The 24,745-nt window shown below is 46.1% G+C and overlaps 1 protein-coding gene across 1 annotated transcript in view; it reads right to left on the bottom strand.

Moving 5' to 3' along the window:
- Positions 1–330: 330 nt before the first annotated feature.
- The window catches only part of PCSK2 (proprotein convertase subtilisin/kexin type 2), a 180,136-nt gene continuing 155,721 nt past the window's right edge, over positions 331–24,745 (bottom strand). Inside the window, exons 8-12 of the mRNA XM_081149046.1 lie at positions 23,282–23,457; positions 13,326–13,541; positions 10,703–10,803; positions 5,106–5,333; positions 331–3,031 (exon numbers count right to left, since the gene is read on the bottom strand). Coding sequence (XP_081005172.1) covers positions 2,545–3,031; positions 5,106–5,333; positions 10,703–10,803; positions 13,326–13,541; positions 23,282–23,457 — 1,208 coding nt within the window. The 3' untranslated portion in view covers positions 331–2,544. The remainder of the gene's footprint in view (positions 3,032–5,105; positions 5,334–10,702; positions 10,804–13,325; positions 13,542–23,281; positions 23,458–24,745) is intronic.

The following is a 24,745-nucleotide window of genomic DNA, read 5'->3' as shown; positions in this document are numbered from 1 at the left end:
ATTATAAATTTTTCATGTGTATCTATGAAAGCAGGCTTTTTTTAGATCTCTCTTTAGCAACATTTTATTATCTGCTCCTAAAATGGATGGCAGTGTTTTCATGTAATGCATATCACATCACATCCTAATTTTCATATCTTTTAAAATTTGTTTAGAAAATTTTGTAATGGGGAGTAACAATGTTAATCACTATTATTTTCATTTAAAAAAAATAAGTGATTATAAATGTCTGTTCCATTAGGATCAGGGATATCATAAAAACCTCACTAGCTAGACATATTTTAGTGTTAATACTGGTGCAAAAAAATGAAATAGAGACCAAATATTTTTATATAGCACTATATTTTTATATACTGTATACTCATATCAAAACTTGCCATTTCTATTAAGAAGCTGATAAGTTACTCTCTAATTTCATAAATTATACCACAACTGTGAAAATATGGACAACTATTTTTTATATTTTTGCTGCTATATAAGACATTTAATGTTTATACAGAAAGCTGCAAAATTACAGAGGTGATGCAATGGGAATCAATGAACATTTTCACCTGAATTTCCACTGGCTTTTTCTTCAGCCAAAATCATCTTGATATTCTCTGAATATTCTTTTAAAGATGAATATGGTGTCTGTTTCTCCAATAAATATGCATACACACATTTTAGGTATATGTGTGTATATACATTTATATAAGTGTATATATATATATACACATATATACACATGTATATAGTCTACATATGTATATATATTTCTGTGTGCACTTATACACACATGCACACATAATGTCCTTTGGTTTATTTTCAGACTGTTAATGTGAAATGAATTTTTGATGATTTCCATTTATTTTTTTTCTTAAAATCTAAACTGGTTTAAAAAGACCTTCGCAACAAGTAATAAATTTCTTTTAAAAATCATAAATATTATTACATTTTAAAGCATTATACAGAGAAGGTCATCTGGTGTTAGAGAAGACAGAAATTCATGCCAACAAGGAGGGGAAAGAAAGAACGTGGGTTTCCCAGACTTCTCTCTTAAAGTCGCCACCTGCAGGGGATGGACACCGGTGCTCTGGCAGTGCTGCCTGTGAGGAAGGGAGCTCCAGGCTCAGCCCCGCGCTCCCAGGGCAGGGAGAGATGTAGCCAGAGTGGTCGCTCAGTTCTTGGGAATCAAGTCAAACGAATGAGTCATTTCTTGGGAATGGTGGGCATTGAGATTGGGGATGAGGCGCCCATCCTTGAGCCGGGAAACAGAGTGTCAGCAGGTCAGAAAGCATCTCTAGGTGGTAATGACATGGTGCGGTGTCTTGGGGGCGGCAGGGGAAAGGAATGTACCAGCTTTAGACGACCCGTTGAACACCATCGTGGATGCTTAGTTGCCAAGATGGTCACTGTGCTTTCCCTACCGAAGGCTTCTCTTGCTTCCTTCAGGCCTCAAGTTCCGGGGGTCGGGGGTGAGTTGGCATTCCCCACTTTGGCAGAAAAGGCTCCATACAAATGAGGGTCCCCAGGAAGACGGCTGCTCACAGTGCCACACATGCCCCCTTCCCCCTCCGCACAGCTGCGCCTGAACAGGCCGATGCCTTTTTAACACATCAAAGGAATCATGGCATAAGATGCTGCCCTCCAATCATACGTTTTGGAAATCAAAGCCCAAGTCCATATGTGGAAAGCTGTCAAAAATACTCAGTTGGCCTCCTGCTTGCGTCAGATTAAGAAGTCCCAAAATGACTTAGGAAAAGGGATGTTCCTGGGTTGAGAACTACTACGATGTGTTGCCAGGCCTGCCTTGCATTTCTCCCATTGGAAAGCTATGTGAGAAACCCCAGAAAATTGGGGCTGAGATGACCTCTATTCAAACTGAGAGTAATTTGGGCTTCTCGAGGATATTTTACCGTAACTCAGAGCAGTAGCTGGTGAAAGGACAGCCAAGCTACATAGGTTTTATATTTGTCATGCTGGCTGAGTAGTAGGATGTTGGCTTTGGTGGTAAGATTTCCAACGCCCATGCTTTTTGATTTGTCTCCCTCCAGTTATTAGGGCTCTCATGGATGGCATCTTTCGAATCATGCCACTGAAAAATCTTGCTAAGTTCAAAACATCTTTCCCCTGTGCTTTAAGAGATTCAGAGCTCACCCTTGGTCATAATCTTTGATTTTCTTTTTATGTAACAGGTCGGCTGAGACCATGAATAAATGTTCTTGGAGTCACTGTGTGGAGCTTTTTAAATGCCTTCTCTTTTCAGTATGAAAAAAATTGAGGGGAAAGTCGTCCGAGTTTTGTTTGCAGGGTATCACCTATTTGACTGACACAAATAAAGAACCCAAGTCACAAACAGAACATAGTATTGGTGGGAACACTGTATTGGGGGCATAGAATAAAAAAGATCGATTCCATTGTAATGAAAATAATCACTGACAGTGAGCGAAGCTTCAGATCAAGAAGTTGGACTCGCTTGTGTGGGGGTGACAATCGCTAGGTGCCTGACGGAGTGTGGAGCGAGGACAGGGAGGTGGGGGGGGGCGCTGGAGCCAGAGCGCAGCACTAGTTTTTGTGCAGGATGCTCTTCAGGCTTCTCTCCACGGCTTCATCCAGCTCCTCCTCCAGCTCCTCCTTCTTGGACATGGCCAGCTTGGACTGGTAATCCCTCACCACCTGGTCAATGTAAGGAGCGCTCTGTGTGCCATGCAGCATCAATGTCCACTCCTTCAACACCCCCTTCTGGGGGGAGCTCCCCACAAACCCCAGCTCCAGGGTCCAGGTTCCTCGGGCGTCTTCCCCCCAAGTGTGGGTGGTCATGAAAGGCCACTTGTCAAAGCCCACCTTGGAGTCATCATCCCTCGGCCGCCGGCTAAGCAAAATGGACTTGGTGCCCATAGGGGAAGTCATGTTGATGTTCAGGTCTCCTCTCCTGCTTGCGTTGACTGTGATGACAGCTTGGACGTGCTCGAGGTAGCGGACGAAATTTTCCTTCCCTTCACACGCATCGGTGGTGAGGGTCAGCACCAGCTTGCCAGTGGGTGGTATCTTCCTGTGGGCAAAGCGGTGAGGAGATGTGGTAAGGGACGGGCACAGTGCGTGAGGGGTTTCTGGAGACGGCTTCAGGTTGCAGAAAGAGCAAGGGCTTCAAGGTTGATTCCCGCCCCAGCATGAGCAAGTTACCTGTACCCTCCAAACCTCCTGGGGGAAGGGGAATGTAGCAGATGCTGTTGACGCCCCTCCCATTTCTCCTAAGTCACCTCTGAGTTCCCCTGCCGCTGTGGCTCCCATGTACCCTGACTGCTTTGCACCTCAAGTGTCAGCATCTCCCGGCTTCTCTCCTGGAGCTTTTCCCTGTTCTGTGGGAGTTTGCTCAGCCTGTGTGCAGGGCAGCCCAAAAGTGTCAGGGATTTAACTCCCCAGGGACAATCCTCTACCAACGACTGACAGAAGGTGGCGAATAAATATGCCCTAGCTTCTCCATCCTTCAGTGGGACAAGCCAGTGTCCCCAGTGGGACTGAGTCTAGCTGCCCACAGTGGGCAGCTAGTTGCTCACCAATGTACTCTATTGGCTTTTATTTTCTCCTTCGTCTCACATCTCCATTTCCCCACTTGTGTTTCCTGGGATCATCTCTCAGAAAATTGTTAGCCCCTGAGTCTCATCTCAGGGTCTACTTTTGGAACAACCCAGGCTGAGACAGGAGCTTAATGCTTTTCTTTTAAAGAGATAAGTTCCTTGATAAATAAAAGTTATTGCTAATGTGTTACTATCATTTAAAAAGGCTGAAATTGGGTTAATTAGTCCTAGTGAAAGGGAATTGGCCTTGCAGATCCAGTGATAATAGTGGAGGCGGCGTCCCAAGCACCAGACTCTGGGGAAATCATTCAGTTTGGCAGAGAGCAGGCATTAGGCCAGCTTTGGAGGTCAGAGTATGGATAACCATTACCTGGATCTCTCAAAAAAGATGCTCTGCACTCAGAACCTGTTATGTCAGACACATAACAGGTGAGCTGATAAACGACTAATGATCACTGGGGCACCAGCCTGCAGGCAGAAAGCTATGAGGGCTGGACTCAAGGCCTAGTTGTGGGCAAGCCATCGGAACTGTCTGAGCTTATTTTCCTTACCTGTACAATGGGGATATTACTTCCTACCTTGAAGAGCTGCTATGAAGATAAAATATATACACACACTCAGGTGTGTCGTGTATTTATAAATGCCTAGACTAGCACTGGCCAATAGTACTTTCTGCAATGATGGAAATGTTCTGTATCTGTCCTGTTCAATACAGTAGCCCCTGGCCCCAAGTGGCTGTTGAGCACTTGAAATGGGACTAGTGTGAGTAAGGAACTGAATTTTTAACTAATTTAATTTAAGTCTTTAATTTAAACTTATTTAATTTACTAGATAGCCACATGTAGCTAGTTCCTTCAGACCTAAATGGTTTGTGTATGTCCAATTTAAACTTGATAACAGTGCCACCACCAGAAAATCTCTGGGGCTTCTGTTTAAAGCACATTCCGTTTTTGCTGTGGCTCACAGGCTCCAGGAAAAGCAGCTGGGGAAACTATGGATCCTGTTATGCAGGTTTTCTGGTCACCTTGATGGAGGCTTCTGGAATGTCCAGAGCCTTAGGTATGAGTGAAATGCCACATTGCTACACACAAGCAGGCAGGTCCACCTCACTTGGAATCAAATCAAGTCTGTATCTTGTTCCACAAGTAGAATGAATAAATTAATTGTGTTACAGTCACACAGAGGGACTCTAGTCAGCAATAAGAATAAGTGAACTACAAGTACACACTAAATATGCTTGAATCTCGAAATGTAATTCTGACCAAAACAATCTAGATACAAAGGAGAACACAGTGTATGATTCCATTTATATTAAGTATAAAATAGGCAAAACAATCTATGAAGTTGGAATAGTAGGGGATACGGGGTTTTCTGGGATATTGGTTGTGTTGTGTTTACCGATCCGGAAGCTGGTTACACTCTGGTTGTCCCTGAATCAAATCCTGCACATCTCCCAGACACGAGAGGGAATCTGATATTGTTGCCAATGCCATGCACCATCTCTGGGGCATTTCCACATGCAGCAGAAGAGCCACTGTCCCCACTTACTCAGGGTCCTGCACAGAGCCACCCACACAGTGGAATCTTTCCGGCACCGTCTTCCAGTCTTTAGCCATTTTCACCATGGCGCCTGCGTCAAGAACCCCATAGCCAAAGAGGTGATTAAACTCCAGGCCGACCCCATTCCGCCGCCACTGATGGACCTCGTCATGAAGCTGGTTTCGTTTGGAGGTGAGCACAGTCAGATGCTGCATGTCTCTCCAGGTGAGACCCAGACTGAATAGCGGAGGCAGAGAGAGTTCGAGAACAAGAGAAAAGGAGAGGGTGAGAGACACAATGACTACGATAGGACAGAAACCCCTTGTAAGATTTTGGAACATCTATGAACCCCAAGTCAAGGGAGAATTTCCATGCACTATTTTGAACCATTTTATACATGTCAATTAAAAAAACTTGCCTTTCTTACTTAAATTCATTTCAAATGTGCATTCTAACATGCCTATTGGAATGGCTAAAATGATAAGACTGAGCTGCCCTTGTGTGGTTGTGATATGTAAAACCTCACCTTGAAGAAACCAAAACCCGATTTTGTGCACAGCTTTTGAGGAAGAGTCAATTCATCCTTCAGCCTATTGCCTTGGGCAGAATGAGTGGTGAGACTCAGATGGTAGCTCTTCCAAATCCCATCGTTGGGCCAAGGGAAGACCCCAAAGTTGGAGCCCAGGATCCCTAGGATTTAAATTTCAAGCCTGCTATTTTCCAATCATGTGAATTTAGATAAGCTACTTTAACAATCTGAGGCTCCGGGTTCCCATCTATAAAACAGGGATAAGGCCTTCGAGGTTTGTGGTAGGGTGTAAATGTAGATCACCATGTGAAAGTAACTACAATGGCACCGAACACTCAATAAAGAGTTTCTTATTATTAATAAAATGTATCTCATATATTGAGCATCAGTGTAAGTTAGAAGAGAATAGACACTATTTTCCGCATAAAGTATGGGTCACAATATTTAAAAGTAAACAAAAGTTTTCCAGCTTTAAGGCATATTCAACCCTCAAATAAACACATACCCAATTAAAACATGCACTTTCCTACAGGCATGGTATTTACATGCCTACATGCCTATTGAAGCATATCTACAGTATACCAGGAAGTCATAGGAGGCCTACAGATGATCAAACTTCCTATTTTTCAGATAAGACAATAGAAATCCAACTAAGTGATTGCCCACTTAGTTGCTAAAAGACACTAGCAATTCTATCACATCTATTCTACTTCCTTATTAAGAAAACCTCAATTTTATTCAGAATAGCAATGTTATAAGCTATAAAACTACATTTCCCAGCCTCCCTTGCAGCTGGGGGTGGTCATATGACAATTCTGGCCAATGAGAAATAAGCAGAAGCCACAGGGAGGAGCTTTTTGGGAAAAACCTTTAAAGGGGGCTGACTCGGCTGGTGGATTTCTTTTTCCCCCCTTTGCACTTCTCCTTTTTCTGCCTGAAATGTAAACACAATGACTGGAGCTCCAGTAGCATCTAGAGAACATGAAGGTAGAAGAGAAATCCGGAAAAAGCTGGATTTCCTGATCCCGGTGACGCCCCCATACTAGACCTAGACTCCTTACCTCTGTGTTATCTTTCACAAGACAGAAAAACAAACTCTTTTTGGTTTAGCTATTATTAGAATTTCCTGTTTTCAATCTTGATCTAATACCAGCACCTAATCAGAGGCCAAGTCTAGATAGTCACATTCTGCACAACAGCACCCTGATTCATAGGTTCATAGAGCCACTGCCTTACTGGGTGCCACACACCCCAATCCACAGACCAGCAATGGGCTGACTGCTCATGTGCCCCTGGAGTGGGGTTGAAAAGACAAATTCCTAGGTCATTCATCCCTAGGGATGTGTATTTAGTGATTCTTGGCGGAGAGTTGGAAATCTATCATTTTCAAAACTCCCCCTAGTCTAGTTCAACGTCACTAGTTATCAGGGAAATGCAAATTAAAACTACAATGAAATTCCACTGTACATCCATAAACATGGCTAAAGTGTAGAAGACTGACAATACCAAATGTTGGCAGGGATGTGGAACAATTCTAACTCATACACTGCTGGAGGAAGTGTCAATGGGTACACCCACTTTGGAAAGCTACTTGGCAGTATCTCTAGAGCTGCACATATGTATACCCCTGACTCAGCATTTTGACTCCCTAATAAACACCCAACAGAAATGTGTCCATAGCTTCACCAAAAGACATGTACAAGGATGTTCATAGCAATATTACTCCTAATAGCCCCAAAATGGAAACAACCCAAGTATCCATTTATAATGGAATAATATTCTACAATGAGTATAAATGACCTATAACCATGCACAATAGCATGGAGGAATCTCTCAGACTTTCAGAGTAACAGAGCACAGACTGGGACTTAGGTAACAGTCTGCTTCTTGATTTGGGTGCTGGTTTCATGGGTGTGTTAGCCTTGTAAGAAGCCATTGAGTTATACCTAATATTTGTACACTTTTCTCAGTGTCTATCATACTTTGATAAAGAGTTTACATGTAAATATCCATCCCCTGGAAGGTCAGTTTTGAAAACACGGTTCTAGTTCAATATGTGGGCCACTTTACTATGGATGATTCTTTTGAGCCAAAAATTTGCCTCTTTGTGACATCTGCCCCTCAAACCTACCACATCCCTCTAGAACAACACAGAAAGCCCCAGGTCATGGAGAGAAGCCCCAATATTTGAAGGTGGCAGCTACCCCTCCCCCCAACCAGGCACCCACTAAAGAAATTGTTTGAAATTTCTCTAATATTGGTCACAATGGGACATGTGAACAATATTCTTTGTGACTCAGGAAGCCATTTCCAAGCATTTGGCAGAAAAGCACTTTATGAGATTGAAAAACAGTGGTGACTTGGCAGGACAGAGGGAGGGTCTCCTTTCTCCCCTGGAGCAATGGGGGTGGTTGCTCTTCCTCTTTCATAGTCCTGATGGGCATACATTGAGACAGGATAATTTGTTTACTGCATGCACATTGCTTTGTAAAAGTTTTTTACTGGGCCTTTGGGAGGGAAAGAGCCCTGACTGCTGTCACATGCATCACCGAGGACTCCCAGTTGCCTTGTCTCAGGACAGAGCAGAGCTTAGGAACTGTTCCTGGAGATTCTTCCCCTTCTCATCTCTCTGGGATCTCCTGGGGTTATTTCATGCTGACCAGTGTGGTTTTAACTGCTGGCTACTGGAGCCCCTTTGCTCACAGGTGCAGAAAGCCAGAGGTGCCTGGAGTGTACGTCCCCAGGCATGGCTCTTAGCACAAAAATATGTCAGCCCAGCTCCCTTGCCTTGAGGAAGAGCAAACTCTGAGGCATAACAATTTATACTTCAGAGCTCCCCATGGGATCAGGCTGAGGCCAGAACATCTGAAATTTCATAGCTACTTGGCTTCTCCTGTCCCTAGCCTGCTTCCTTTACTTCCTTCTGGTCTCTTCCTTAAGAAACCACTTGCAGGAAATCCATCTCGGCGTGTGCTTCCAACTCAGGCAGTTGGTATTCTGAGGGATTTTAGGACTGGCTCCCATGATGGGCTTGAGCCACCTACTGCCAGTTGTCAGTCTTCTCTGCTTCATGGCAATAGAGAGCATTAAATTCATGGCCATTGCTCTAAAAGAAAGTGTGCTTATGTGGTGACTGCTCTCTCTTCTGCAAGGACATCTACAAATATGTGTTAAGAGAGCCCATGAATCTGTCTAGATATCCAGTGGCCTTGCTCCACCACTTTGATTATTTAGGTTGTCCCTTTGCACACATATAGGCCTGGGCAAGTGGTTTTCTGTTGCCCAAATCCAAGGACACTTTGAGTCAACTTCTGCTCTCTTAGATTTAAAAGGAGACCAGGAACCCCTTCTTGCTTTTGCAGTACTCCAGTCCCTGTTCCTTGCCAGGTTCAGTGGCAGGCAGTAGGCTACCCTGCTTGTTTGCTCCCAGCTGGAGCGATCGAAGCCAGCTCAGGCTCCAGGGCCCAACAAGCTCTGAGATGAACAGCTTCATCTTCAGGAAATGCACATAATCTGTGAGTAAGGTTTGGTCTCTGTGCTTAATAGGAACACTTTGACCAGTGTCCATCTCTTGATGTCCTAAAATTTCCACCTGACTTTTGTTAGAAGAATTAAAGTTTGGCTTGTTCCAAAGAGAGGAGTCACTTCCAATTTGGGGCCTTAGCTATAAAAAGATGATTATGCCTTTTCTGCTTGAAGGCGGAGGGTTGGACTAGATAATCTTTCGAAGTCCCTTCCTATTCTAGGAATCAACTCTTGCCTCTTTTGCAAGTCAAACAATGCAACTGTGGAGAGAGACAAGCAGGGCTGCCTCAAAACTGATGCTCAAACCTCCAGTTGCCTAGCAACAGGTGAGGGGTGAGAGGCAGGGACTCAACTCTGCTTCCCCAGGAGTCTGAATCCAACTTCTCACACAACTCCCTACACGGTGGGCTTTTGCATGCACACCGAGTGCATGGTGCCTGAAGCCCACATGTCCATCGCTCAAACACAAGGCCAGCCTCTGCTTGCACTAAGAGAATATAGAGTAGCAGGTTGTCAAGTATCTCGGCTGATACTTATATCCAAAGTGTGCCCAGCAGAGTGATATGTGGCCTCTTTGTGGAATGGTGAGAACAGAGAGGATGGTCTCCTCTTCCCTGTAGCTTGGAAGGTTTCCCAATAAAACCCATTTCTTGGTCAATACTGCAGGACTTTGTCCACCTTGTCTCAGTGTGAAAAGTGAATTCACCTTATAAGTTAACAAATCTTGAGTGGGAGTACCCTGTTTGACACATGCTCTGAAATACCTTGCTAGATACCCAGCTTGGCACTGGTTTTCTTTCATTTAGCTGGTGGTGAGTATTATTGCAGTAAAATAGCCAAAGGATCATCCAGAGGACAAAGAGAAGTTTTTATGAAGAAAAAATATCTACATGCCCCTCTCTGGTATCTGAGTAAGTAGCTGGTATGTGTGGTTGGGTGTGGGGTCGTGTACTCTCCTAGGGATGTACTCTCCCAAGGGCTATTGCATCAACATTTCTTTTCTGTTCAAGAAGGAAAGGCATTCCCAAAGAGGGAAGGCTGAATGGGCTCAGCTAAAGCTTGCCTAAAAGGACAGGCCATTTAAAAAAATGTTTCCCTACATCTGAAATTCATGGAGAGATTATGAGACATGTTGAGCCAAGATAACTGATATGCGAGTGATCACCTGCATAACTCTTCTTAAGGGGGAGATCTTAATGATACTGAGTTCCAAAGAACTTTCACAAAGAGAAAAACCTCACTTTCAATGTTTAAGAGAGCCGGGTTTTCATTAAAACCATGTATGTATGAAGGAACCACAAGATTGTTCCTTCTTCCTCTGTTGTCTGTAGGACTGTCAAGTGGGCCTACTGTAGTTTTGTGGTGTGTGTGTGTATGTGTGTGTGACTTAGGGCTCATGGTTCATTTAGAAACGCCCACCAGAGTTCACTGATCCTGACTGTTTACAGGCTCTTGCATCCACTTTTGCCCCATGGACACCTGGTGTTGGGTGGAGAGACACATGTTAGTCCACCCTGCAGAGCGGGGCCCTCAGCCTGAGCTGGAAACATACTTAGCCTCTAAAGCCAGAGCAAACACTCCAGCTGCCTCTGGAGCAGCTGCGGATGTCCCAGAATGCCTCAGAGTGCAGTTGCCATACAAATCTGTGGTTGCCTGAAAGGGAAGATATTGAGCAATGAGTCACACTATTTTGAACCCCAAAACAATATGGAGCAGAGAATTATCTATTTTTTTAAATTTAAACTCTGCCTTGTTCTGAAGAAGATTAAGATGAAGGTAAGGATAAACTTAGCACCCATATATCTATTTTAACCATATATTTTATCTGAGTTTCCTAGTAGCCTATGCAAAAAGGGACACACAATCAATTATAGTTACAGTGCCCATAAGATAAAGGCAAGCCAGTTGTTCAGAGAAGCATCATCTGCAGCTATTCCAGAGTCTAGGGAGACATTTTCTGGATCCTAAAATGAGAAACGATAGATGGAGAGTCACAAGTCCAGGGTTTTGTTGCCTTGGGATCTGCTTTCAGAAAGCCCAAGGGCTATTGCATTAAAATTTCTTTTTCTTTTTTTAAAATTTATCTTTATTGTTGAAAATATTACAGATGTCCTCCTTTTCCCCCACACTGATCCCCCTTTCAGGCTCTGTCCCTAAGAAGGAAGAATGAAAGGGCTCAGCTAAAGATTGCCTAAAAAGGACAGGCCATTAAAAAGAAAATGTTTCCTTACAACTGAAATTCCTGGAGAGATTCTGAGATATGTTGAGCCAAGATAACTGACATGTGAGTGATCAGCTGCACAACTCTTCTTAAGGGGGAGATCTTTTTAAAAAAATATATCTTTATTGATTTCAGAGAGAGGAAAGGAGAGGGAGAGAGAGAGACAGAAACATCAATGATGAGAGAGTCATTGATCAAGCCCACAACCCGGGCATGCACCCTGACCGGGAATCGAACCCCGATCGCCTGGATTCCAGGTCGACGCTCAACTGCTGAGCCACGCCCGGCGGGGCAAGGGGGAGATCTTAATGATACTGAGTTCCAAAGAACTTTCACAAAGAGAAAAACCTCACATTCAAAGTTTGGGAGAGCCAGGTTTTCATTAAAACCACGAATAAACCACAGGAATTCTCCTCCTTCCTGTTTGCCTGTAGGATGCTCAAGTGGGCCTATTATTTTGAGGAATAAAGTATCAGGGAGGTTTAAAGACACTTACTGGGAAAAAATTACAGTATTCAGAGGGAACACAAGGCCCTTCCCCAGCTCTAGTAAAAAGAGAGTCATAGATAAGGTTGGGGACAAAGTGACACCATCGGCAGGCCCTTAGGGCAGGAAGCAGAACTTCTGGGGGATGAGAGAAGCCCTACAAACAAAACAGGACTGGGCCTCCCTCACTTGTCCCTTTCTGCTCTGCTCTCCTCCCCTTTGGCCCGTGTCTCACAGGACAGGAGAGGCTGAAGCCCACTCCACTCGGGAGGAGCTGGCACATCCGCTGTCCTCGCCAAGACCAAGTGGGAGCCCGGGAGGGCTCATGGAGAGAGCCAGGCCAGGGCCCGTGCCTCCTGCAGCGAAGTGCTCTCTTGGCTCACGGGAGAGCCTGGCCAGCTCGCCAAGGGGAAGCCCAGGTGGGAACTTGGAGCAGATGCCCTGGGTGGCAATAGTGACTGGGTTCCGAGTTCCTGCCCTCCTCCCCTGGAAAGCCCCAGCTGAGGTGGTGGCCAGTCAGGGTGTAAGAAACTCGGCAGGTCTACTGAACTACCTACTAAATCCTTGGCTTGGAGGTCTGAGCAAAGGCTGAGCTGTGAGTGACATTCCCAGAGAGGAAGAGCTAGATCCCAAAAGGTTCATTACACTCTACAGATACTTATTTCCAAGGGACTTGGAAAATTCACCATTATACCGAGTTGCCCAGGAAGGAAGAGCTGCTCAGAAAAGTGCAATAAATAATCTAAGTCTGGCCCTGGCCGGTGTGGCTCAGTTGGTTGGGCATTGTCCCATGCACGGAAAGGTTGTTGGTTCCATTCCTGGTAGGGCACATGTCTGGCTTGTGGGCTTGATCCCTGATAGGGAGTGTAGAGCACCGATTGATGTTTCTCTATCTCCCTCTCCCTTCTTCTCTCTCTAAATATCAATAAAAATATTTTAAAAAATCTAAGTCTGTGATTCTTGATATTTTGTTTTCTCAGTCACTGACCTATATTAAACTATGATGGAAACCACTACTCTTTCCCTGAGAAAATATACGTGTGTGTCCAATTTGGGGAGGTTTATAGACCCAGAAAATTCCATCCATGGATGCTATTTTTTAATTCCTGTAATGCATGGATAGGTTCTTGGCTCAGATGGGGTGGTGATGCAGTGCCCCAGTTTTTTATATTAGTTCTCCTTATAAGTGACCTGCCGGGGCAACTTTCTGATAAACCAGACTTTGTCATTATTTGCAAATCAAAACAATAAACTTCAAGAAAGACAATCTGTGGAAAATGAGCTGAAGGGGGTCATCACGTCCTTGCTGTCACTTTGCACACCTCACATGTGTCTCTATTGTATGATGAAGTGTCACCAGGCCTGGAGGAGAATGAGCTGACTTTTCAGGGAAGTGGGTAGCTCCCTTTCCTCCCAGGACGTCACATGTCCGCTCACGACGTCACAGAGGGCCAGTGGCCGCACTCACCACTCCAGCCTCGGGGTTCCTCTTCCTCCCGTTGCTGAAGGTGGAGGCCAAGGTGGAGGAGCAGCTCTCGTCGTACAAGGCCGTCCTGCCGTCGTTGATGGCCGAGTTGATGGAGATGGTCCACATGCTCGAGGCATAGCCGTCGCAGTTGCAGTCGTCGTAGCTGCCGCCGTCCCCGGAGGCCCACACATAGATGCTGCCTTTGCCGCCTCGGCCCTGGGGGAGCAAGGGAGAGATGCTGCCAACTCCCAGGCCTGCGGGCACCAGGGGCTGCGAGGGGGTCCTGCCAGGTGCTGGGGGTTCCCCGTCTGAGAGGGACTGGTCTTGGGCTTCGTAAGCGGTTCAACCCAACGGCTGGATTCGGTTCTGTCTGCCCATGAAAACCACTATCCTCTAGTGAGACGCCAAGAGTATTTTCTTTCCAGTAAGGATTCAGTACATAAAGGCATCTGAATTTACAATTTAAGCTGGAAATAAGGTGATGTGAGAGAACTGGCAGAATTTCTGTAACATTTACAAATGAACTAATTAAAAAAGTCAAAGTATATGGAAAGGAAAAAACAAACACCCCAGGTGTAACCATTATTATCCAATTCTCATGCATCCTTTCAGCCATTTTTCAGCAAAAATGTAAGTATGGGTATATATTTATACTTAGCTATCTAAGACAGACAAATATTTATCTCTTATTTTATATATAGTTACATATCTTTTATATAAAAATTTACATATATGTAGATATTATGAGTATAAAATACACATTTTATGCCAAAACGTATCAACATTACAAATCACACATGTATATACACACACATACAAATAATATGTATGTGTACATATACATATGTACACACACACATATGTACATGTAATATACACATACATACAAACATATATAGGTATATATGTATTCATAGTATAGATGTATATATACATGTATATATGTGCCTATATACATGTATATATATATTTAACCCAGTTGGATATTAGAACTTTTTAAACATGATACTATATGACATTTTACTTATACAGGGAAACACCAAATATAGGAAGCAAGTTTAATATGATCAAGTAAAACAGAGCAAAAATGACTTTAAATACATAATGATATGCACAATGTTATTACCATATGCTAATTAGCCACAAATGCCAAGCTCAGTCATGAATACCTAGAGTTTGCTGTGCTTTTGGGTTTGAACAGAACTTCTTTTTCCATTTCTTGTCTTCTAGGAGTACTTTCTCTACTTTCACCACCCAGGAGTTGCCATTCCTTCTGGCTCCCCGTGTTCAGATCCAGTGTGATAGAGCTGGGGCTACTCTATTTCCCCGATGGGCTGGGTGGAGGAGAGGAGGGCAGTGATGCCATGTGGGAGGTGAGCAGCAGGTGTACAGCCTCCCCCTTCTCCATAGCCTGGCCCGGGCCACTAGATAACCCTCTAGGGGCGAGAAGACAGATAGAAGCTTTGGCAGAGAAAGATTGTTCCTGCGTGGCCCCCAGGGATCCATGGTCCTGACTCAGTGGTGTTTAAGGACAGAGGTACCAGAAGGAAAGAGAATGACTGAGCTACCTCCAAGGTCCCTCTGCCTCCTTCCTGACCATGAGAAATGACATTTCGATGTCTTCCAACAGACTTGGAGTTAATTAGCCTGTGATTGATTGAGTCGATGCGTTAACAAAGATTTATTCAACCACTAGCTGACAACTGTCCTCAGAGTCTTTGGTAAATCTTACTGGAAAAACTCCACCAAAACAAGCCACTGCTCTCCAAAACCAGGGCGGAGAGGGAAATGGATCATCCTCAGAGCTGGTGCAGGAGATCACACTCTCAAACAGGTTCTGAGGTGGGTTCAATGTTAAGAAATGGCCCCCTCTGAAGGCAACACATGTGCAAACCAGGGTAAATGGGTCTTTCCCTTGAACCAGTTCACAGGCTGACTGTCAGTGAGATGAAGCAACCTTTGCTGGAAGGAAATCAATGCTAAAAGTGTTCTCGCCCTGGTGGAGGGAGAGTGGTAGGTTGATGGTGACTAATTTTTCAGGGTTCCTTGTCTTCATGGCCCTTTATGACTTTGCAGTCCCGCCTACCAAGAGGAGGGGCCCATTTTCCACTCTTGTCTTGCTTTGGCTAACAGACTGTGGTGGAAAGTGATGCTGTGTAGCTCTGAGCATAAGTCTCAAGAAGCCCTGTACACTTCTCTCTCTCAGAACTCTGTTAGCACCATGGGAACAAATCCAAGGTTACCTGTGGTTGATGTCAGATATAGCCCAGTGACATTCACTGCCCCGGCTGACAGTCAGACTTTCAAGGGAGGCCATTCTAGACCAGTCTGAAGCTCCCCCTCTAGCTGACCACAGATGCATGAGCGAGGCCAGCTGAAATTAGCTGAGGCTGTCTGTCCCTGATCTTCAGAACAACCCAGCCAACCTGTAGACTGTAAGCAAACTTAAATGGTTGCAATTTTGAGCTACTAAGTTTTGGGGCAGTTTGTTATGCGGCCTAGCTCACTGATACACAGAGAACAAGTGTCAGCCTGTTTCTGAAGCGTAAGCAGCACGTGTCATTTGTATTGTGTTGGAGTATGATATTTGCCCACAAGACTACTTTGATTCCTAGGAATATTAAGCTTCATTTTCTAAGCAAGATAGAACACGTAAGGCAATAATAATTACATCCTTGTTTCTAATGACTGGGTATTAGCACCAAATAGCCCCTGGTTCCAGGGTAAGATAGGCCAGTGAGGATAAAGTCCTAGCTCTGGGGTAGATGAGTGGGGATAGGGCATCTACAGGAAGACTGAGAGCTGGTTATGGGATGGGTCTGTTATGGGCATGCTGCACTTTCCTGTCGAAAAAATAATGTACACGGAGCCACGTTCCAATGGAGTCAGAACGGCCATCCCAGAAGATCGGCCTTGCCCCTCTCACTCCTCAGGCCTTTAGAATGTTAACACAGGGCTCAAGAACCTTCTGACTGGGCCTAAAGCAACACTGTATTTCAAACAACTGTTTGCATAAATGAAAAGAAAGCAGATACTGTGACTGTGGACTGGAAATGAAAACAATGCTTTAGAATTAGCATCACTCTGCTGCCTTGCCTTCCTTCTAGTGATGTGCATGTTGCTCTTCCCTTTCATAACTATCCTTTGCTGTTGCCTCCTAATCACAACACGTTGGGTTTCTGCTTGTTGCCTCTCACTCTGGCCTTTTCTTTTTAGGTCAACACTGTTAAAATGATTCCCCAAGATCCATTTCTGCCCCCTGGCTTCACCTGAACAGGAACTGGGCAGCAATCAAGACACAACAACTATGACCCAAATTCAAGTAACGATCGGTTGGAGGATAGTCACAGCAAGCACGTCTATGGCACTCACTGTACGTCGGGGATCGCTCTAAGTGCTTTATGTACTGACCGATTGCATCCTCACAGCGATCTTATGTGGCAGCACCATTTACACTAGCTACACAAAGCATAAAATACTTTGGAAGAAACTCAACGAACTGGAAAAAAAAAAGCAGCTAAGTACTGAATCAGACTTTGAAACTCTATGGAAAGACTGCCCTGGTCGGGTAGCTCAGTTGGTTAGAGCATCGTCCTAATATAGCAAGGTTGTGGGTTCTGTCTCCGATCAGGACACATACAAGGAGCAATCAATGAATGCATAAATAAGTGGAACAGCAAATCGATGTTTCTCTCTCTCTCTCTCAAAAAAAAAAAAAAAATTAAAAAAAAAAAATATATATAAAGAAAAACTCCATGGAAGGACAGATCACTTGACCCGTTGGAAAGACACATCAATACCTCATGTTCCTGGATAGAAAGACAGCTGCACAGTGATGTCAATTTTCCTCAACTTAACTTATAACTTAACACCATCCTAATAAATATACTGTATCACTCAAGATTCAGTCGGGCAAACATTGCCGTACTGGGCAGCTCAACAGAAGGAATTTTACCCAGGGAACAAGTGGTAAAGAAGAGTGAGGCATGGGAGGTCGCCCAGAGGTTAAATTCGGAGGAGATGGCTTAGGAGCCTGCATTGCGGGTGGGAGCTGGGCCTGTGAGGGTGGGCTGTCTTCTGGGGGGTCTCTTGCCTTTTCTGGTCAGACCTGTCTGCACTGTTGACATTGGAATTGCTTGCTCCCCTTCTACTTCCCTGACTATATTTTTTTATTGATGTATTTTGACATACATTATTATTATTATTTTTGAAGATGGCAAGTTCAATTAGATCAAATTAAGTATGTGGTGCAAATCCATTTTGAATTGTGTTTTTGAGTCAGTCTTTTGTTGTTTAGCAGAATTCGTGCCTCACTAGAGCTTCCACCAAATGAGAATTTTTCACCCAGACACTACTGACAGTATTTAGCTACTCTGTATTCCAACCAGGGGCATTTGTGCCCAAGGGAATGTTTCGCACTGTTGGAGTGAGGGTGTCAGAATCTCCGGGAAAGTCCAGCTGAGGATGGTGCTGTCACCTGAAACCCACCAGCCCTCTCTTCCATTTCTTATCGGAAGCGAAAGGAGGGATTGTCGGGGCAACAACCATTCAGAGGCTGAACTGAACAGCCCTCCCCGCGGCAGCCTCTGCTCAGTTGTGAAACTTCATTTGGTTTTAGAGCATAAATCGGCTTATGGTGTACTCCTGAGGCTCCTTGGCAGGAGGCACTCATTCCCTGCCAGAGGCCCGGGTACCTGCTGCCACCGCATCAGACCCATGGCTCTGATTAAATTTCAGCAGGGGGCACTAGGGCCTTGCCTGGCCCATTCCTGATTAATCACCGTCTCCCTAGGCAGCCCTCCACCTGCCCCCCTTTTCTGGATGGTGGCTTTTGACCCAGTCTCTTGCAAGGGACCCCTCTCTAGTATATTCCAGCCCTATGATCTGTGCTTGTGCCCTTTGCAGGCTCCCAGGGAATACACAATCAGTGTTTGGTTTCATCTGTGCCTCAGAGGATTTTCTATAGCCTTGTCCTTAAATACTCCTAAGATGTTCCCTCTGGTAGCAACCCTGAGTGAGATTAATAAGAGGTTGGGGTGCAGTCATTGGAGCCAGCCAAAGACACGCCAGGGTTGCTCTGGGTGGCTGCATTTCCTCAATGTGTGGACAGAGTTCATAAATCAGCTGTCACTTTCAAGGCCCTCTGGTGTTACCTGAATTCTCCTTCTGGATGGTAGAGCGATATAAGATGCTGTGTCTCATACTGGCTGGCCTATGTTGCTCCATCAGTCTCTATGCAAGGGCTCCATCGTTTTCTGACCAGCAAACACATGGCCTGGTCCTTTAATACCCAGAGAGCAATGACTCTAGGTCTCAGATTAGGTTTTACTCCAACTGCACTCTGGAGATTGTAGCAGAGATGGCGGTGGGTGTCGACCAGTATCTCTTAGACCTTATATATTCTGAGTACTGGGGATTTCCAAATGGCAGCACAGGCCTCTCTTTGTCTAAGGGCTTTCTCCCAAGAGGCTGAAGGCTGCTCTGCACATTTGCTCCTGGGCTGAAAGCTCTGGGACATTTACTACGACAATGACATTTACCCCAGCTCCTTGTGATCAGGTGGGGTAACTTCAGTGTGTGTTTTCCATGGTTTGCCAGTGTCCCAGTGGGATTACACTCCAGTTGCTGACAGTGGTAGCTGGCTCAATACGCACCCTTTATTGGACCTTTTCTTCCCTGTCAAACTCCCTATTCAAGGGTGGGCCCTTGATTTCCCAAATTAACTACTTGAACTCAGTCCTTGCCTCAGGGTCTGCTTCTGGGGGATCCCAAACTAAGACAGGAATTACTTATTAAATATCTCATAATTCAGGAGCCTCTGACTGTCACCTACTTCCCATATATAATGTGAAGATTGCTTTAACTGTAAATTCAACATGTAGACTATGAAGTTAAAGAGGAAAAGATTGAGATAAAGGGGAAAAGCTTTCCTCTTCCCTTCCTCTCATCTGTTCTTTGTTGCCTCCTCAAGTATTTATTGAGCAAACTTGGGAGATGCAAATTCAAATCCCTAAGGAGCCAGGTAGGTGATGCTTTTGTATGAAGCAGATGTGTGACAATTGGGAGTGGTGGGGTCTGTGGCAAACAGTACACTCCAGATAAAGGTCTTGTAACCTCCTTTCCCTCTTCCTTTGTATCATTACTATGTTGGTCAAACAAAACCTATTTGCAGGATGCTAAAGTTCAAAGGCAAGCGGGAGAATTGCTTTTGTGTAAAAGGCAATTATCTGCTTTTGTTTAGGTGGAGACCACATTTTAGAGGTGGATTTTCCTTTCTAGTAGACCAGAAAACGGAAATAACTGGGAGAAAATGTATAAAGAAATGTATAATACATGATCACTCACAAAATTCTACAATACTCTTAAAAAATGTCACCTTGAAACCAGAAAAGAATCATCCCCACAGCCTGGGGGAAAGTCAAATGAGAAATCATGTATTTTTCATCATACTCACTTTACTTTCTAAAATATTTACATGCTGTCACCTGAAGATAAGTCATAACAATTTTTCTCTTAAGTTTTGGTGTGCTTGGCATGCTTTGCAAAACAGTCACACTTGAAAAGTCCTTTTGAGTTGCAGCAGGGGAGGCTACAGATGGAGGGGAGAGAAATGCTCAGACTTGAGATGTGGTGGAACAGTTCAGAAGCCTGTGGAAAATGACAGGAGCCACCCAGGGATGTGCTGCACTGAGCGCCATCTGCATTGTAAATTCTCACCAAGGGCACATGTCATCTGCTTGCCCGACTCTCTTTTGGCCTCAGGTGTCAAAAAATGCTTCTCAGTGAAAATCTGTGTCTGCTGGGGAAGGGGGACATCTGCCAACTGTTCCCCTGGGTACCTGCTGTCACTGGTTCTGGGCTTGGAGGTTTAACCATTTCTTTCCAGTCACAAAATGAGTAATGCGATAAGGAAACAAGCTGTTTGCGTGTAAAAGTTTCATCCTAAAAACTCCTAAGGGTCTGGGCACTGAAATGGGGCTGCACCACCACCACCTCCCCCTGGATCCTGTGGTAGACTCCCCTCTGTGAAGGGCATTGTGCCATTTGAATGCCAGGGGTCCTCGTTGCTGTCTCAGGCAGGCTGAATGTTAACATCACTTTATTGTTTCCTCAGCAGGCCCCATCCTAGTGTCAGTGTTTAGCCACTGTAACGAATACTGTTCACTTTCAAAGGCTTGGTTTCCTATTTCACAATCGCATTTCTGGGGACCCTTTGTTGAATGCAGGAGTGCTGAGTCGCCTAAGGTGTGAGGCTTTTTACTTGAATTACTTCGAAAAGTTGTTCCTCTGGAGTCTTGGGAAACTCGTCATTTTGGGAAAAACAAAGCCTTAGTGTTTCAGGTGTTTTCCCTCTTTCCAAAGGGAATTTCCAGACTCATGAAGGCAAAGCTGACCTTTTATTGCGGGAAGAATAAATGGGTATCCAGCTGCTAGAGTGGAAGGGAAGCCAGCGGTCCTCTAACCAGCTTAACAACCAGCTCCCGAAGGGGCATGTAACATCTGTTTGCCAATTTCCATATCTAATTTCAAGTAGCCAATGTGATGTCATCAGGAGCCAACTCCAGCTTGGCCCTGCCCCTAAGCAGAAACATGTTCTTCTCCTAGTGTTACATCATGGGGAGTCTGCATGCTTCTCTTTGAGGGACCATGCTAGGGAATGGAGGAAGGATACTCTCAAGGTCCCAGATGAGAAGAAAAAAGTTGTTCTTAGATCAACTACCAGTCACCTTGGTTATAAACATCAAGAGTAACCTGGAAAAGTGTCTGTGTAGTTTCCATACTGCTTGAGTCTGGCCAAATCTCCTTTTTGATGTCCATCCTAAGACTGGAAGTTGTATTGATTTTCTAGGGTTGCCATAACAAAGTACCACAAAGCTGGTGGTATAAACAACAGAGACATATTGTCTAGCAGTTCTGGAAGCTAGAAGTCCAAGGCCAAGGTGTTGGCAGGGTTGGCTTCTTCGGAGGGCCATGAAGGAAGGGGGCCTGTTCTTTTGCTTTCTCTTGGCTTTTGGTGGTTTGCTGCCAATCTTTTGCTCTCCTTGGCTCTAGAAGCATCACCCCAATCTCTGCTTTCATTTTCTCATGGCATTCTCTGTGTGTGTGTGTCTCTGTCCAAATTACCCTTTTTGTATAGACACCAGTCATATTGGATTAGGGGCCCACCCTGCTCCAGTATGACCTCATCTTAACTAATCACATCTCTAATGACCCTATTTCCAAATAAGATCACATTCTCAGATACTGGGGCCTGGGCTTCAATATATGAATTTTGGGTGACACAATTAAATCCACAACAGAGGGGAACATATGGTCTTATATTTCTGTTTAGACCTTTGAAAGAATTCAACAGCTCAGAAGAAACACATTAGAGGGCTGAAGAGCCAGCATGAACACAGAGGACTGGCACTTGATGTTATTGGGACAGAAGAGAAAGGGGCTGTGCTAGCAACCTTCTAACTGTCCTCTGATCCTTCAAGTTCTAATGGTACACATTTCCACTTATGTGATCCATAAGTTCTGGGTATCTAAAGTACAGCATTGACTGTAGTAAAAAAATAAAACAATGCTTGCCATTTGTAACTCTTCAAAAAAAAAAAGGAAAAGTAACCTTCAGCTGTCTGCTCTAATTTTCTTCCATATTTTTATCGTTCTAGGCTACTGTTAAATACAGAGTTTTGTCCATATACTTCTTTTAGTGTTATAAATGTGTAAGTAATGAATTTATGTATTTTGCATATACAGACTGTAAACAATTTAAGCATATACATAAAACAGGTGAATTTTACAATTTATTTATAATAGTGCTAGTTCATATGCCCAAATAAGGCTATAGGCTTTTCATCTACTTGAAATTTGTCAAAATCCAAGGAGCGAAATTAAAAAATATTCCTAAAATGAATTTCCCAGAATCTCTATTCTAAACTTCACACACTTGCCCGCCCCTCGCTCTAACTCTACACACCACTGTTATAATCTTTGGTATGTGATTCCCGCACGACAGGCACATTGAAGGCATGGAGAGGGCGTTGGTGTCAACCTGATGGCAAGTCCCACCCTGAAACACGACCAAGTGTGGCAAAATGACCACACCGCCTCGTGGGTGCAACGGCCCCCATGGGGAGCAATTCCAAACTCAGCACATTGCAAGAACACGTGAAAACAAAACACAGCATTTGGGTGATTCAAGTCCTGAGCCTTCCAGCGAGGCCCAGGAGGGTGGAGCAGAGACAGGCTTCCCCACCGGCCGTCTGAATTCCTGATCCACAGAATCCACAGAACCCACAGAACCCACAGAATCCACAGAACCCACAGAATACACAGAACCCACAGAACCCACAGAATCCACAGAACCCACAGAACCCACAGAACCCACAGAACCCACAAGCCCAGCGACACACCGTGCTGGCCGCCCCCACCTCGTGGGGCTGTGGGCTAAGCTTCCGTGGTGACCAGGGCCAGCCCGACCCTCGGGGGCATGTCCCAGTCCCGAGCGGCCTGCGTTTCTGTCTCATTTACACCTGCCAACGACCCCCGGAGGAACGGACGGCTCATCACCGTTCTACAGGCGAGGAAACCGAGGCACAGTGAGGTCGAGTCGCTCGCGGATAGACGCTCAGACACTGGGCGGCCAACGGGGACCCGATGGCTGGCCTGCGTGGCACCCCGCCCCCGGACCGCACCGGGTTTGCGCGCGGCCACGACCGCCCCCTGCTGCGGGCGCCGGCGCGGGGCAGGGCCCCCCTCTGCCCCCCTCTTTCCAGGGGCCCTCCTCAAGTCTGCAGGCGCCCCGCCCCCCTGTCCCGCACAGGCGCCCCCTTTCGGCCCGTTTCCGCAGGCCCGAGCGGCCCGCAGGTGCGCCCCCCGCCCCCTCCCCCCTCCGTCCTCCCTCCACCCCCCCCTCCGGCCCCCGCCCCCGGCCCCCGGCCCCCGCCCGCGGCGCGGGAAGGCCCCACCTTGTTCACGCCGTCGGCCATGGCCTGCAGCGTCAGCTCCCGCGGCCCGTCCACCGTCTTGCCGTTGTCCGTGGGGCCCCAGCTGGCGCTGTAGATGTCGATGCGCTGGGGCATGTGGCTGATGGAGGAGGCCTCGATGATGTCCGTCATGAACGGCTGGTCCAGCATGCGGATCCCTGCGGTGGGGGCAGGAGACACGGGCCTTGGTCCCCAGTCACAGGGGACGGGGGGGGGCAGGGCTCAGGAGCCCAAGCTGGGGGTGGTGTGTGGGCTACACCTTCAGAGACTAAGAGGGGGGCACAGGCGGGCCGCCCATCCCTTCTTGGGCCCCACCCCCACCTTTCCTCGTGCAACTGCTGGAGGACACTCTGATCCCCCAGCGCACTTTCCTAGGGTCCCCGTGGGGGAGCCCACCTTGGCTGGACATTGCTTGATAGGCCTGCTTCTGAGTGTAAGGTCAGCCCAGAGACCGGGTGTGGACCGAGGAGAAAGAAAGCTACCGTGCAGGACAGTGAGGGGGAGGCGATGGGTGGGAGAGAGTAGATTAAGGAGAAATCCCAGAGGGCAGAGGGCAGAGGGCAGAGGGCAGACTGGGCAGGGACAGTATAGGTCAGTGCGGGGTCAGGAAGAGAGGACCTCTCAGTTGCATTGTGTCTGCGAAGGGCCTTTGGGGACAGGACTGTTGCATGGCTTACTCTAAAAGACACTAGCAATGGGGTGCGTGGTACAATCCCCCCCCTCCCCCGTGGCATCTTTGTAAAGCTGCTGTTACTCTCTGGTGCCTTGTGGGAGCAACTTCTTGCTGGGCAGCTGAGAAGGAGCAGAGTGCTGCAGTCCTGGATTGTGTGTGTGTGTGTGTGTGTGTGTGTGTGTAAAACCTGAACTGGGCAGAGGGACTCGGGAAGGGGGCACGCCTGTGGCCACCCGTGGTTCACATCACCCTCTGGCTGTCCATGAAAAGCCTCTCCTGGGTTAACTCAGCAGCAGCCAAGGGGATGGGCCTTCTGTCCCTCTGTCACTTAACCTCGAAACATTGCTGTTGGGAGCTGTACTGTTCTCTGCTTGATGCCCTGTTTCGTGGCAAGGAGCCTAGAATTTTAATGCACTGACCCAAGTCTTTCTGTCCACGGGACTTTTGAAATGAAGGGGCTGGGCTGCACCTTCAAAGCTTGGATGCTGACACTCCTCCCTCGTCCCCCATGGTCAAAGGACGTTCCTACACAAGCATCGCTCTCTCACGTGGCACGCGAATCAGCTTAAATTAGGACAAGTATGGTTCTTGAACAGACATGTCTCTTTTCTTAAGGGTCCCTCTTTCCTCCTCAAGTTCCCACGGCTCACCCCCCGTGCTTCCCTGTGTCTCTCTGCCTCTTCCCTCCCCAGCTCCCTCTGTGCTGCACAGAACATCGGAGCTGGTGTGCATTAATCTTCTGGCTGTTTCAGCATCCAGGGAGGCAAGGGCGG

Source organism: Miniopterus schreibersii (genome assembly GCF_964146895.1).
Source record: "Miniopterus schreibersii genome assembly, chromosome: 10".
Classification (NCBI taxonomy): domain Eukaryota; kingdom Metazoa; phylum Chordata; class Mammalia; order Chiroptera; family Miniopteridae; genus Miniopterus; species Miniopterus schreibersii.
Note: the sequence above shows the minus strand (reverse complement) of the source record. Positions and strands in the feature narration are given on the sequence as shown.